The sequence below is a fragment of the Macaca nemestrina genome, chromosome 1 (genome assembly GCF_043159975.1).
Source record: "Macaca nemestrina isolate mMacNem1 chromosome 1, mMacNem.hap1, whole genome shotgun sequence".
In the NCBI taxonomy this organism is placed as follows: Eukaryota; Metazoa; Chordata; class Mammalia; order Primates; family Cercopithecidae; genus Macaca; species Macaca nemestrina.
Window position 1 is genome coordinate 211,590,442 of NC_092125.1, and position 16,839 is coordinate 211,607,280.

General features: G+C 41.0%; 1 protein-coding gene across 3 annotated transcripts in view; it reads right to left on the minus strand.

Annotated features, from left to right (window-relative positions):
- The window catches only part of LOC105494402 (zinc finger and BTB domain containing 40), a 78,934-nt gene that overhangs the window by 30,761 nt on the left and 31,334 nt on the right, over positions 1 to 16,839 (minus strand). For all 3 annotated transcript variants that reach the window (XM_011762776.2, XM_071098873.1, XM_071098878.1), the window contains 2 exons: positions 8,400 to 9,164; positions 7,509 to 7,642 (listed from right to left, as the gene is read on the minus strand). In XM_011762776.2, coding sequence (XP_011761078.2) covers positions 7,509 to 7,642; positions 8,400 to 9,096 — 831 coding nt within the window. In that variant the 5' untranslated portion in view covers positions 9,097 to 9,164. The remainder of the gene's footprint in view (positions 1 to 7,508; positions 7,643 to 8,399; positions 9,165 to 16,839) is intronic.

Consider the following 16,839-nt stretch of genomic DNA (forward strand, 5'->3'; position numbering starts at 1 on the left):
ATCCCAAATCCACATCTCTCAGTATCCAATTTGTCTGGCATTATCATTTGAGCCAGTGGGGAAGAGAAGCTTTCATCAATGGTGGCATCTGATATGCTTCTCATTATCCTCTCTGCTGTCTCCCTCTTTGCAGAACTACTCAGCAGTGAAATTAAAACATTTGTTCACTTCATTGCTCAACAGTGATGCTAGGGCGGCCATCTGGGAAGAGAAGCAGGGGTGGGCTGATGAAAGGGCCAGGAGAGGGCAGTTAGCTGCATGGACAGCCCTGCTCTCTCTGCTCTTTCTTTCAGAACCTACTGGGGACCTACACCCGTGCCAACACTACAGCAGTTATTCCATCAGCCCCCTAAAGCTGCCTAGGGCTCCACAGTGGAATAAGCAAGCAAGCCCTTTTCTGCAACAGTTTTTCTGCCTAAACAGAAGGGTATTAGGATATTAGGATAGGCAGGGGTTCGTCAATTACTATCATGTAACAGAACTCCAAAAGCTGACCAAAACAGAGTTCTGTTGAAAGGGCTAAGTTCTTTAACCATACATTTGGAACTAACTCTTAATTCTCAGGGGTAAAGGTACTTCAATAAATTCATGTTAATGCACGGTCACAGAAGTAATCTAAGTACTTTGCCTATGAGTGAAATGTAGGTAAATATATTTCAAGATGAGACCATTTCTTTTCCTCTATAAGTGAAAAACCATTTAATCTTTCCCTTAACTCAAGCCTTTTAACTGAGTTGACTTATTTACCCCAATTGTTTGCCTACTGCCTTCAGATCTGTTTGAGTTATACTATATTCTTGTTCACTCAGGCCTCTGTTGACTGCTGAGGGCTGGGTGATGGCAATAATGATAGAGACTATAATCGCTCCACATCATCCCGGACACCGTGCCATCTACCTTCCTCCTCCTCACACCAGGCCTGGGAGACGTTACTACTACTATTTTAGATGAACTTCAAGGTGGTTAAGTAACTTGCCTAAGGTCACAGGTCTAGTAAGGAGAGTAGCTGGCACCCCTTTCACCTAGTTCCACCTCCCGGATTTAAGCATAATCGAATCTATTTACACTGGGTTCTATTAGACTTACCAGAATCAATACCGCTTTGAACACTGGGTAGTATGTAGACAATTTGTATCACTTTTCTTGGTCTCAATTAATAGACTGGTATATAGTAGGTGCTCAATAAATGTTTAATTAAATAAAATTCCCTTGCCATAAAACCATTAGCCCTTCTATCCATGGCTGCACATCTTAGGCTTAATCATTAACAGAAAGGAGATTTGGAAAAACAACAACTTATTTTCACCTTTCATAGACCTGTAAAATGAATCTCATTAACTCACTCTCAAGAGGGCTACCCAACCCTTCAGTGAACAGAGCCCTCCAAACACAGATCTGCATTTGACAAACCTCCACAGCAGCGACACGGCTGAAAACACCAGATTCACATAGGAGAAGAGAGGTGTTTGCCTTTGAAATAAAGTTGAAGGAGAAAAAAATGCTACTAGGTCTTCAGCTTTGGGAGTCTTCTAGATTTCTAGGTGAAGAGTCGATCAAACAGCACAGAAATCAATAGTAGAAAAAGCTATCTCCTTATTCTAGTTGAAGACCCATTTTGCTGTATACACAATTAATTAAAAGCAGTGACATGGCTAGGAATAAAGAAGGAAGACAATTCCAGCCTTCATCTTTCTCCCATGCTGGATGCTTCCTGCCCTCGACCATCAGGCTCCAAGTTCTTCAGCATTTGGATTCTTGGACTCACACCGGTGGTTTGCCAAGGGCTCTCCGGCCTCTGGCAAAAGACTGAAGGCTGCACTGCCGGTTTTCCTACTTTTAAGGTTTTGGGACTTGGACTGATCCACCACTGGCTTCCTTGCTCCTCAAGGCGCAGACGGCCTATCGTGGGACTTTACCTTGTGACTGTGTGCCACCTACCACGGCTTTGGCCACTTTCTGTTGGATTGCACCTGAAGTTAGAGCAGCTGCTGCCATTTCTGTCACCATGAAGGCAAGCCTTTCTGAAAGTGGAGGCCACAGAGAGGAAGCATTGCTGAGACGGGGAGAAAGAACCCAGGTCCTGATGATGGTGTTGCCATACCTGTACCCAGCCATGGCCAGAGCTATCTCTCCTTTCACACTGTGAAGTCACAGGAGCCAACAAGTTAACTTTTTGCGTAAGCCAGTTTGGACCAGTAGATTGCACACAGAAGGCGCTCAAAGGAATCCTAGAAGCCCGGCGCTGGAAAGGGTCCCCAATTCAGCTGGTCTGGTGCTCCCTGCGGTACGTGAATGTATTTACAGTGTCTCCCTACAACTCTCTCGGATATTCCTGTCTACCCTAATTTAGTTGTTTTAGTAACAATGTGGTGCCTCCCAGGCAACGTGGTGTCCTGGATGAGAACGGGATCTCTGATGCCTCCATGCTTCTGAGCACCGCCTGGTCTGCAGGGACCATGGGTGGTGTCTGAATCCCCAGTGAAATTCCCTGAGCCTCACAGTCCCAGTGGGGCTTGTCTGTCACTGAAGTGCAAGCCACGCTCAATCCCTGGGGATGCTGAGTGCCGTTAATGGCCACGTGATGCCAGCTAAATAAAAACAATTTTCAACCTCCAGAAAGTATCCCAGCCACTCATAAAATCATCCACTGTGTCTCACTGTATGCAAGTCTTGTTAGCTCCACGCTGTTCTCAATCTGTAGCATCTCTGCTGCCTGCATGTCGGGAGGCAGACACATGTCAGAAAATACAGACGAGAGAACTGGAAAATGCCAGTGCCAGCGCCCTGTCCAACCCCTACCTTGCCTTTGTTTTTACCCACATGAAAACTGGCACAGAGAGGCAAAACAACTTGCCTAAAGCCACAGAGCAAATAAGTGGCAGTGTCAAAACTTGTTAATGCTAATGTCCAGAAGAGTTAAATAAATGATTTCTAAAACATTAAAAAAAAAAAAAAAAAGGCTGGGCACGGTGGCTCACGCCTGTAATCCCAGCACTTTGGGAGGCTAAGGCGGGTGGATCACCTGAGGTCAGGAGTTCGTGACCAGCCTGAACAATATGGTCAACCCTGTCTCTACTAAAAATACAAAAATTAGCCAGACATGGTGGCGCATGCCTGCAGTCCCAGCTACTCAGGAGGCTGAGGCAGGAGAATCACTTGAACCCGGGAGGGCAAGGCTGCAGTGAGCTGAGATTGCACCACTACACTCCAGCCTGGGCAACAGAGCAAGATTCGGTCTCAAAAACAAATAAACAAACAAACAAAAAACAAAAAACAAAAACCTAGCATAAAAACTGAAAAACAGTATGAGTCTGGCTCTAAATAAAAGTTTTACTCAGCTTAGCCAAAGGTCAGAAGTGTCCTCTTAGGTCACTATCTGCTTTTCTCATGGGTAAGGGATATTACACTGATACAAAGACATGCAGAAGACATGTTCCCACTCCAGCACCCAAGAGATTTCTCTTTAATAAGTTTTGGCTTTGGTTTCTCACAATTCAAGTAGCCCAGCTTCTTCTCATGTTGCTGCAATCACCGCTCAGGGAATGGCTTTGCCACCTTTCATCATTGATCTCAGGAAATAAAACAATCGGGACACTAGTTCATGGTGTCCTCCCTAAACTCAATCCTGCCCAGGTGCACACCTCACAGCTGTGTTTCAGAAATGGAATGACACATCCAGGAGTAGACTATTTTTAATGTTAAGCTATTCTCAAGTTATGATTAACCAAACAACGACCAATCACAGGACACCACTCAAAGCTCTTGGGGAGCTAAAAATGTACAAACAGAAAAACAAAATACCCTAAACAAACTGTAAAATTGTACGGAAATGTGAAACAATGTTGTTCTAAGTGAACAGCTCTTAAATGCGCTCATTGCTGAAGCCTTATGGTGAAATCTGTAATTTGGCGACTCTTGTGCATACTTCCCCCAAAATAACCACACATGTGGCAGGATTTCTCTGCTGTCAAGATACTCTTTAAGGACAGGGATCAAGTCTTATTGAAGTTTCTCTGCCTAGCAAGCGGCTCAGTCTGGCACATATCAGTTGCTCAGTAAACATCCGCTAAATCAAAGGGTAAGCAAATGAGGAAAATGGGTATTCGGTGGCCTCTCATGCCACTGAAAGGTGCCAGCACAGACATTATGACATCTGCCATCACACACTAAGAGTTGTGCAAGCCATTCACTTCTCCAGCTATGCTTCTCAAAATGTAGTCTACAGGTTCCAAAACAGCAACCCATGGGGAGCCTGTTAAAGATGTAGATTCCCAAGTTCTACCACAACCTAAGAATCAGACACTATGGAAATGAGGTCTGGAGGTGCTTTGTAACAAGCACCTCAGATGATTTTTCTATACATTGCTAGAGACTGATTGCTTCATTCTAGATATTACCCCTGCAGTACAGGAAGCTACTTCCTCTAGAGACTGTTCTAGAAAGTGATTGCTTCAGACCAGACACTGCCCTTGAAGTTTAAGCAGCTACTTCCAAGTGGATGGTGGTACCTATCTGAAAGCATGCCTTACAAATTAAGCTTAAAGTAACAGCAAACCGGCTGGGCGCGGTGGCTCAAGCCTGTAATCGCAGCACGTTGGGAGGCCGAGACAGGCGGATCACGAGGTCAGGAGATCGAGACCATCCTGGCTAACACGGTGAAACCCTGTCTCTGATGGCGGCGCCTGTAGTCCCAGCTACTTGGGAGGCTGAGGCAGGAGAATGGCGGAAACCCGGGAGGTGGAGCTTGCAGTGAGCTGAGATCACGCCACTGCACTCCAGCCTGGGTGACAGAGCGAGACTCCGTCTCAAAAAAAAAAAAAGTAACAGCAAACCATCTCATGTATCAGAGTAAACGGCCATGGCACCAGGATATTATAAGGCATTCAGTGAAAAGGGGGTTTCAAGGTCTATTAGGTCTAAAATACTGAGTTAATGTATAAACAAACAATAGCAGTTGTTCCCTACTGATCTCCTACCGAGTGTCTGGCATTTTACTATGAATTTTATTTAAATAATCATAATTCACAATGACACCATGATGTAGGTGATAGTATCCCCATTTTACAAACAAGGACACTGAGGCTTATAAAGATGAAGCTGCCTAAAGTCACAATGCTAGTAAATAGTAGAGCTGGATAAATGAATTGTATATCCACACAATGCACATGACTCAGCAATAAGAAGGAATGAACACCCAACAGTAGGGGCGCATCTCTGTAGAGTTCACAGAAAAAGAAAAAAGGGAAGAAAAAAAAAAAACCATGGATGAATCTCAAGATACTTACGCTGAATGAAAGCCAGACAAAAAATACATACCATATGATTCCATTTATACAATACTCTGGAAAATACAAACTTATGTACAGTGACCGAAAGCAGACCAGCAGTTACCTGGGACGTGGGTAACGGGAAGGGGCAGGAGAGAGGGAGTACACACGGACACGAAGAAACTTTTGGGGGTGATGGAGATGTTTACCATCTTGACTGTGGTGATGGTTTCAGGGCATATACCAAAACTAATCACACTGTACAGTATACCTATGTACAGGTTACTGCATGTCAGTCATAGCTCAGTAAGGCTGTCTGAAACAAACTATAAGACAGAGAGACAGAAGTAGAGGCCCAAGTACAAAGCAGCATCTCCCTAACTCTGTTTAATCTTATGTTCTTAAAGTATCTGTTCCCTTTTTCTTTCTGAAGTTCAAAGATTTATTACGGACTGTAACAGAATAGGCTTTAAAAACAGCCACCAAGTGATTTGCAGAGCTCCTACTATGACCTCTAAAACTGAGGAAGAAATAATATAAGCCTATAATGATCACGAATAGCAAATCAGTGTTCATTTAAAGGACCATTAATGATATTGCCATCAAAAAATTAGAACAAGAAATGGAAAAAAAGAAAGAAATGTTGAACGAATGCATGTATAACATACATTTCTTGACCACCTGTTATATGCCACATACTTTTAGGTACCAATGTTAAAAAAAAAATGCATAAGACACAGTTCACCTAAGTATAAAGGTGACACTAATAACTTGAATATTGCTGATCTAAGGAATAACGTTACTCCTCTGTAGCCAAAGTTAAGTGGAGAGGAAGCCTTAAGAGAAAATGAAGAGGTGTGTCTAGAAGCTATCAAGGTAACAAACTAATGACAAAAAATGATGGATTGAACAGTTAAGAGAACATGCAAGTGCAAAAATATAAAACCATAATGTCCTTCAGCATAATCAGTACAAAGAGTACCAAGGATTTATGACTTGAAACCTCCCAAAGAGAGTCATCAGGGTTAGCCCAGCCTTGTAACTAGCTTGTCTCCCAAGAAAACAATGTATAGCCAACTGTCAATTAACACAGCTAAAATAAATACTAGACCTTGAATTTGTTTTTTAAAAAAGTAACTTGCTATGAATCAGGAAAACATTTAATTATTAGAAGGCATGTATTACTTGGATTAATATAAAATTGCCTACAGCAACATGGGAGGATCGACCCACAATACCCCCTACCAATCAGAGGAGCAAGCCTGCTGGGACAGTGGCCTCTCGCTCTGCCAGCGGCCTCTCAGAATGGGGAAGCAGGGCTGGGAGAAAAGGGAAATAAATGGAATTCTAAATTGGTTGTGGAGTCGAATCTTGCAGGGTCAGGTGTGAAGAATCAGGTATTGAGAGATCACACAGGTAGGAAAGCGTCTCAACTGAGTTACTTAAAAAAGAGGTCAGCTAAGAAAGCATGATAGCCATTTGGCAGTTTTCTGTCAGGCGATTCCTAAACACTTATACATATATGCATCATTTTTACCCTGTTGGGAGGCAGTATAACTCAGTGTGTAAGGGAGCAGCGCTAAAGTCAGAATGCTGAGGTTTCAATTCTGGCTCAGGGTCATATGAGCTCTGTGACCTTCTCCAAATTACACCACCTCTTTGAGACAGTTTTCTCATGTATAAAACAGGACTTAACAATAATACCCACACTGATGATTTTTGTGAAAATTAAATGTGATAACACATATGCCAAGCTTAATACAGAAAGCGTTCAATAAATGTTTATCATTACTGTTTTTATGTCTGAAAATGGCCACTGTTATTCCTAAATATTGGATGTATTTTACCAATAATTCATATATATAAAGTCCTTTTTGTCCATATTTTGAGTATCTGTTGTTTTGTTTTAATTTGAATTGTTTAAGTCTCAGGTTTGGGGTTATACATGGCTACCTTCTTAAATTTATCTGTGATTAATCAGGAGGAAATGGTATGATCAGTTAAGTATCCTGGATCAAAACTGGTTAGAAGCTAGGATTCTCCTGGTGATCAAAATGTAACTTCATTTTGAAAGTATCTTGCCTGAGTACTTTTGCGAGACTGCCCTTTAGGGAATAAATTTTTAAAAATTAAAGTTTCAAAACATTGAAACCCTGGGCTATTTCCGCCCCATATGGAAAGTTAGTAAGGTATCCTGAGAACACTAAACTAGCAAACAAGTACAAAAGTCGAGGTACCTACCTCCTTCTGTGGACCTTTAATTTCTGAACACACTTCTAGCTTTTTTAAAACATCCTGGGTAACCATGAGTGCATCTGAGAAGATACCTTCATTTTCTAGAAGAAAATTCAGCTGGTAATGTTTCCTTTCACATGCTAAATGTGGAACAAAATAAAACAAATCAGAAATTCATTACTTGAAACAAATTTTTACAAGTTTCAGCTGTCTGAGCATCTTCAGGTCATATACTGCACCTAACTGATCTCTATCTAGCACATTAGTTATGAATAACAGACAACAGTATCTCTCACAGCTTCCTCCTTTGTGTTGGCCTCAGCCTGATTAAAATAGCAGATAATCAGCAGGGTGTGGTGGCTCACGCCTATAATCCTAGCACTTTGGGAGGCTGAGGCGGGTGGATCACGAGGTCAGGAGTTCGAGACCAGCCTGGCCAACATGGTGAAATCCCGTCTCTACTAAAAATACAAAAAATTAGCTAGGCGTGGTGGTGCATGCCTGTAATCCCAGCTACTTGGGAGGATGAAGCAGGAAAATCGCTTGAACCCGGGAGGCGGAGGTTGCAGTGAGCTGAGATCATGCCATTGCACTTCAGCCTGGGCAACAGAGCAAGACTCCGTCTCAAGAGAAAACAAAACAAAATAAAAAAAAACAGATAATTATCAAAATGGTACATCATTATTCCAATACTGCTTTTCTGCTCTGTAGTTCATGTTTGGACTTTCAATGTTCAAAAACACAGACACTTTTAAAAGAAGAATGGCCCAGAATGGTATTGCACTGAATATTGGTTTTCTACCTAACAGCGGTCTTTGATAAATTTATTAATGAAACATTAAAACTGATAAAGATCATTAAAAACAGAAGGATGGATTATAAGACAATGACTGTTACCTGGTTCTGTGCTTGTCTCCTTTGCCTCACTAAAGGTTTGCACAACAGGGGAGGGGGAACAATCTTCAGCTGTGTTAGGAGTCTCCACTGGGGTCTCTGCATTCCTCTGGCTCTCCTGGGCCGTGGGAGAATTCACACTCATCTCTTGTGAAACTGCAAGGACTGCTTCCTCAGTCTCAGCTTTCACAGGGCCCCCTGGAGTGGCAGAAAGCTCTGGGGAAGAATGAGGCTCTCCAGCACCTTCGGATGAAAGGATTTCTACCTGAGGCTTCTCTGGTTCCTTTGTGGATGTCTCTGAGGATGGCGCAGAGACGTCCCTTACCACCTGACCCTGAACAGAGCAGTTTACAAGGCTGGTCAGAAGATTTTTGCAGCTAACAGCCACATCAAACATCTGTAGACTGTCTGCTAAGGAGATGATTTTGGAGAAGTTGTGCTTGCCCACAGGTAGTTTGCCCGTGTACATCATTTCCAACAAGAGCGCAAACTCCTCGGGGCTCACCACAGATGCATCGATGGAGATGGTATCTGTGTTATCCAGCAGGGTTTTGAACAGGAGGCTGGCAGCAGCCAGGACAAGCTTGTGAGCCCTGAAGTAAATGGTACCAATGGAGATGGTGCAATCACAGAACTGCTGCTCCTTGCACAGAGTGTAGAGCTGCTGCAGCAGCTGCCGGCTGTAGTTGGGGAGCTCCATTGCGTCAACTCTGCCCCAAGAACTCCTCTTCCTCTCCTCTCCTAGAGTCGGCTTCGGGGGGACAGGCCCTAGAGAAAATACCCACAAAATACCAGGTTAAAACTTCAAAAAACCATAGGGGAAAAAAGGCCTTGAATGAAATGCTAAATGAACAGAAAGGCATTTCACTCATTCATTCAACAAATGTTGCTTAATAGGGAGGGACAGTATGCCAGGTATACTAAATCAATAATGATCATTATGTGTTTAAACATATGAAAGAGACTGCGCTTAATGCTTTGTATAGACGATCTCATTTGATTCTCACAATGACTCAGTGGAAAAGATATTATTTCCTCCCCATTTTACAGATGAGATTGGAGCTTTGAAGGACCCAGAGAATCACCCTAAGGAAAAACAGCCATCTCACTGACTTCAAAGCTCTAACTACACTACCATTCCTGCTCCCAAAGAGCTCTCAGCCACCTAGAGGAGATAAATATGTAGATGGAGACTTATAATACAATGTCCTTGGCTTATTCAGTCTAGCCCTAACAATGGACCGAGGTCATCATTCTCTTCCTCTGAAAACACATTTTTCACTTGGTTCTCCTTCTCACTCACTAGCCATGCCTTCCCAGACTCCTTGGTTGGGTCCTCTGTGTCAGTGCAGCCTTTAAAGCTTGGAGTGCTCGAGGACCCAGTCATGCCACCTCTTACCTTCCCTCTCTTCTGATTCCATAGCTTTGAAATGTCATCTAAATGCTGACAGCTTTCAGATTTATGTCTCTGGCTGAGACTGTTCCTCTGAACTCCTGATGTAGACCTCCAACTACCTACTCAACATCTCCAATTGGAACCTGGTTTCTGAAATGTAACATATCCAAAACTCTCCTGCCACTTTCCCACCTCACAGCAATTCTGTCCTTCTCGTTCTTCAGACTAAAACCAAGTCATCCTTGACTTTTGCTTTTTCTCATATGCTATATCCAATCCTTTATAAATCCTGTTGGCTCTACCTTCAAAACATATCCAAACTCCAACCGCTAATTTCCTTCACTGGCTCCTCTCTAGTCAGTCCAAGCTGCCATCATCTCTTACCTAGATTACTGCAGCAACCTCCTAATTAGCCTCCATCCTCCCCTACTGCTATCATCCTATCTTCGACCCAGTAGGCAGAGCAACCTACTCAACACACAGCCAGATCTTGCTGCTTCTTTGCACAAAAAGTCTTAAATGGCTTCCAGTCTTGGAGTAAAAGTCAAAGTTCTTACAATGGCCTAGCAAGCCTTTAATCGTGATCTGGCTGTCATCGGCTCCTAACCTCATCTTCTACCACTCACTCTCCCCCTCACCCGTTCTGCTCTGACAACTCCGCCTTCCTTGCTGACCTGGGAATATACTAAGCATGCTCTATATTCTCTGCCTCAGGGCCGAGCATGCTTAGTGTATCTGTGCGTGGCTGGCTGGCTTATTTCTACCAACCCTTTGCTCAGAGGCCATGTTAGCAGTAAGGCCTTCTTCCCTGACCATGTTTTTTCAACAAGCAACCTCCCCTCTAACCTCAGAACATCCCGCTCCTTCGTCTGCTTTGTTTTTCATCATAGCACTTATCGCCTACTGACATACTATATTTTTATTTGTTATTATCTATCGTCCTTCACTAGAATATAAGCTCCATTAGGGTACGAACTTAATTTTTGTATCCCAATGCTTAAAATTCTGCTTAACACAAATACTGTTGATAAGTTGGTAGAATGAATAAATAACTAAAAGGAAACATAATGATGGATTTGTACACAGAAACAGTTTGGGGGATAGGGGAGTACAGGAGTTAGAGTAAAGCTTTGAGGGAATAACAGCTGACCTGTGTCTTAAAAGATACGGACACACAGATGAGGTAAAAAGAATGGGAGGAAAAGGCAATCCTGGCAGGGATGCCTGCATGAGGCACACAGATAAGAAAACATCCCGTGGTGGCAGGCAGGAGGATTAGGAGCTGAGATTATTGCTGGAACATAAAGCAGGGAATAGGAGTGTTAAGAGATGAATCTGGAGAGGCAGGCAGGGGTGTTGGCCACAGAGGGATATATAGGCCATGATTACGAGCTTGGATTTTATCCTAAAAGCAATGAGCAGCCATTGAGGTGTTTGAAGGGCTTTAAGCAGGAAAGTCATGTGGTCAGATACGCATTTTAAATATACCACTTAAGTAACATGTGTACAGAATTTGAGGGGGATAATGCTGGAGACGGGCTCTATTATTGCAGGAGATCAGGAGAAAATCAATGAGGGCTTCAAGCAGGAGAACTGGTAATAGGAGAGAGCCAAAACACATTGCAAAAGTATAGCTGTCATGACTTAGGGGCTGAATGATGTGAAGGATGGAGAGAAACAATTCCCAGGTTCCTGGCTTGGTGAGTGGGTGGATGATAAGATGATCCTGATAATACAAGAACAGACAGTTTAGGGGGAGAGACATCTAGTTCAGTTTTGGGTTTGAGGATCTTATCTTTGTGGATCTTTGAGGAAATTATATAATCTTACTTGTATAAAGAAACAAGTACACTAAGAAAAGGGCAGAAAGACATGTCAAAAAACCAGCAATTGCTTTTGTTAGAGGATTATGGATGATTCTCTTTCCACCCCACCATTTCTACATTTACTGACACTGAAATTGACAGATAAAAACATAAATAAAAATATTTCAGAGTTCCAGTTTCCATTCTGGCATGTCAGGAGCTTAGAAGTCACCATGTCCTAAAAGCAAACAAAGCTGAACAAACTGAAAAACCAACAACCTTCTTTAATTAATCAAAGAAAGGTCACAGGGCAAATCATTGTCCCTAAAATTAGAGACAGGTAGACACAGAGAATCACAACTTAATGAACAAAAAACACAAGCCAGGCGCAGCGGCTCATGCTTGTAATCCGAACACTTTGGGAGGCTGTGGCGGGTGGATCACTTGAGGTCAGGAGTTTGAGACCAGCCTGGCCAACATGGCAAAATCTCGTCCCTACCAAAAATATACAAATTAGCTAGGCATGGTGGCAGGCACCTGGAATCCCAGCTACTCAGAAGGCTGAGGCAGGAGAATCACTTGAACCTAGAAGGCAGAAGCTGCAGTGAGCCCAGATCACACTACTGCACTCCAGCCTGGGCAAAAGAGGGAGACTCTGTCTCAAAACACAAAACAAAACAAAAACAACATATGAACAAAAGCCTCTGTAGGAACAAGCGCCAGTTTAAGAAAACCTGAACTGCAATCAATGAATCGCTGGAGGCTCAGTGTGCACAACTCTGAGAGTTAAAAATTCTGGGGGGGACTCAGTCATGGGGGGGCCCCCAATACTTCTGTGAGCTTTACCTCCTAGAGCTCTAACAAGTCCTCACAATGAATACTGAAGAAAAATTCCCTCTTGCTTCCAGCAGCGGGAGAGGGAAAAGGAGCCATTTTGAAATCCGCCAGAGCACTCTGTTTTTAACAAGGCCCGCCTTCAAGAAAAGCATTTTACAAGAGCCTAACTGGCTACAGTTTTCTCAGAGTCTAACCTACCTGGAGAAAAACAGATATCGAACTCCAGCTCCCTCCAGCCATCCTGTACCATCTAAGGAGCAAAAAAGCCTGAGAGTACTTGGGAAGTTCACAGCCCAGGGGCACAAGCTCACCAAAAGAGTGAGAATCCCAGGACTAGAGAAAGCTTCTCCTCCCCTACACCCTACTACCCCATCAATAAAGGCCTAGCTATAGCGGTTCCTTTTATGTAGTACATCATGTCCACCTTTCAGTAAAAAATTACAAGGCATACTAAAAGGCAAACAAACAAACAAAACCAAAAAACAGTTTGGAGAGACACAGCAAACTTCAAAACCACTCAGATATAGCAAGAATGTCCAAATTAGCACATCAGGTTTTTTTGTTCTGTTTTGTTTTTGTTTTTTTTTAAGACTATGATTACATATCCAGGGGCTTTAATGGAAAAAGTACAAAACATGTAAGAATAGATGGATAATGTAACAGAGAAACGGAAATTCTAAGAAATAATCAAAAAGAAACGCTAGAGATAAAAAACACCATAACAGAAATGAAGACTGCCTTTGATGAGCTCATTAGTAGACTGAACACGACTGAGGAAAGAATCTCTTAGCTTGAAGATGTAACAATCCAAAACTAAAAAGCAAAGTAAAAAAAGAAGAAAAAAACAGAACAGAATATCTAACAGTGGGAAGACTAGAAAAGAAATAACTAATGCCAAATGGGGACACCAGAAGGGGAAGAGAGAAAAGCAGCAATATTTGATGCAATAATGACTGGGAATTTCCCCAAATTAATGTCAGACACCACATCACAGATCCAGGAAACTCAGAGGACATTAAGCCTAGGCATATAGTTTTCAAATGTCAGAAAATCAAAGGTGGTCATGGTAACAAAGAAAAACAAAATACAATGTATTAATATCAGTATCACTGTATACCCCATATACATTAAAAACATAAGGTAATTTATGAATGTCCACAAATATAAACTAAATAAAATGATTCAATTCCTTGAATGATGCAATCTGTCAAAACTCACACACACAGCAATAGACTATCTGAACAGGCCTATATCTATTAAAGAAGGTGAATCAAAGTGGAAGCAACAGGCCCAGATGTGTTCACTAATGAGTTCCACCCAATATTTAAGAAATTATACCAATTCTCTACAAACTCTTCCAGAAGACAGAAGCAGAGGGAACACTTCCCAACTCATTCTTTGAGGCCAACATTAACCTTCTACCAAAACCACACAGAGATATTACAAGAAAAGAAAACCACAGACCAGTATCTCTTGTGAAGACAGATGCAAAAATCCTCAACAAAATATTAGCAATTTGACTCTAACAATGCCTAAAGAGAATTATACATCATGGCCACATGGGATTTCTCACAGGTATGCAAGGCTGGTTCAACATTCAAAATCAATTAATGTAATCCATCGCATCAACAGGCTAAAGAAGAAAAATCATGTGAATATGTCAACAGAAAGATGCAGGAAAAGCATCTGGCAGAAATCCAATGCCCGTTCATGATAAAAACTCTAACAAACCATAAATAGAGGGGAACTTCCTCAACTTCATAAAGAACATCTACAAAAAACCTACAGTTGACATCATTCATAATGGTGAGAAACTCAAAGTCTTCCCACTGGGATTATAAACAAGGCTGGGATACCCCGGTTCACCACTGATCTTAAACACTGTACTGGAAGTCCTAGCTAATGCAACAAGACAAGAAAAGGAAATAAAAGGTATACCTTTTATTGGGAAGGAAGTTAAAACTGTCTTTGTTTGCAGACTACATGATTGTCTTTACAGAAAATTAGAGAGAAATGACAAAAAACTTCCTGGAACTAACAAGAGATTATAGCAAAGTTGTAAGACATAAGGTTAATATATAAAAGTTAACTGTTTTCCTATATACCAGCAGTAAGGTAGAATGTGAAATTAAAAACTTTACCATTTACACTAGCACCCTAAAAAGGCAAATGCTTAGGTATAAATCTAACAAAATATATACAAGATCTATATGAAGAAAACAACAAAACTCTGATGAAAGATATCAAAGAACTTAAAAAATGGAGAGATATCCCATGTTGTTAGATAGAAATATTCAATATTTTCAGAGACTCAGATCTTCCCCATGACCAAAATAGCTAACTCAATATTGAAGGAGAAGACTAAAGTTGGAGGACTGACACTGACTTCAATATTTACTATTTTAAAGCTACAATAATCAAGACAACGTGATATTCGTGAAAGAACAGACAAGTAGATCAGTGAAACAGAACAGAAAGCCCAGAAACAGAGCCCACACAAATACAGTCAATTCATCTTTGACAAAGGAGCAAAGGCACTAAAATGAAGCAAAGAATATCTTTTCAACAAGTGATGCTGGAACCAATTGGACATTCACATACAAAAAAAAAAAAATGAATCTAGACATAGACCTTACACCCTTCACAAAAATTAACTTAAAATACATCAGAGACCTAGATGTAAAATACAAAACTATAATTCCTAGAAGTTAACATCGGAGAAAACTTAGTTGACTTTGGTTATGGCAGTCTTTTTAGATACAACACCGAAGGCACAATCCATGACAGAAATAAATTTTGCTCCATGAAAGACAATGTCAAGAAAATGAAAAGACAAGCCACAGACTGGGGGAAAATATTTGCAAAAGACACATCAGATAAAGAACTCTCAAAACTCAACAATAAGAAAACAAACAACCCAATTAAAAATAGCAAAAGACCTGAACAGACACCTCATCAACGAAGATATGCAGATGACAAATAAGCATATGAAAAGATGTTGTACATGGAATGTCTTTAGAGAATTGCAAATTAAAACAACAAGATACCATCACACACCTATCAGAATGACCAAAATCCAAAACACTGGCAATACCAAATGCTGACGAGGACGCAGAGAAACAGGAACTTTCATTCAATGCTGGTGGGAATGCAAAATAGTACAGACATTCTACAGATTAACAGTTTCTTACAAAATTAAACATACTCTTGCCATATGATCCAGTAATCACATTCCTTGGTAATTACCCAAAGGGGTAGAAGACTTATGGCCACGCAAAAGCCTGCACACAATGCTTATAAAGCAGCTTTATTCATAATTGCCAAAATTTGGAAGCAACCAAGTAGATACAATGAATAAACTGCGGTACATCCAGACAATGGACTATTATTCAGTGCTAAAAAGATATGAGATATAAATTCATGAAAAGACAGGGAGGAAACTTAAATGCATATTTCTAAGTGAAAGAAGTCAATCTGAAAATGCTACATACTTTATAATTCTAAATATATGATGGTCTAGAAAAGGTAAATAGATAGTAAAAAAGACCAGTGATTGCCAGGAGTCAGAGGAGAGGGAGGGATGAATAAGCAAAGCACAGAGGATTTTTAGGGCAGTGAAATTATTCTTCATGAATCTACAATGGCAAATATAGGTCATTATACATTTGTCAAAACCCACAGAATGCATAACACCAACAGTGAACCCTAATGTAAACTATGGACTCAGGGTAAGAATGATGTGTCAATGTAGGTTCATCAGTTATAAGAAATGTACCACTATGGTGTGAGACGTGGATGGTGGGAGAGGTTGTGCATGTGTGGGGAATGGGAGTGGGGAGAGATCTGCAAACCCTCTGTAATTTCTGCTTAATTCTGCATGTACCTCAAATTGCTCTGAAAAATAGTTTATTAATTAAAATAAAGATTTGCCAAAATAAGTATCAATGTTTCAGTTCTAACTACCCCAGCCCCTTCTACACCATGTACCTAATATTGTTGGGCATTCATGAATTCATGAGATTTTTTTCAGCTTGCTCAAAGAAAATCTTTAAGAATGTCTACCCCTACTTTTTGAATACAGTCTGTTTTAATCTATATTATAAAAATGCACATATATTTTTAAACAAATGAAGAAACAGTCCTAGGAGGTAAGTGCCTTTCTCTAAAAGAAGTAGCTCGAGTAGGGGAACTGGAATTTTTATCTCTTGGTGTTTTATGGAAAGAGGGGGGAAATTCCGTAAGATTTAAAACTAGGAAAACATTTTTTTTAATTTTAAATTAATTTAATATTTGAGAAAAATCTGAACAAGAACTCAATTTGCAAATAACAAAAGACCATAAACAGGCACTGATGAGGTTTTTCTAAGCAACAAATTATACCAATGTAATGTGATTTTTTTTTTTT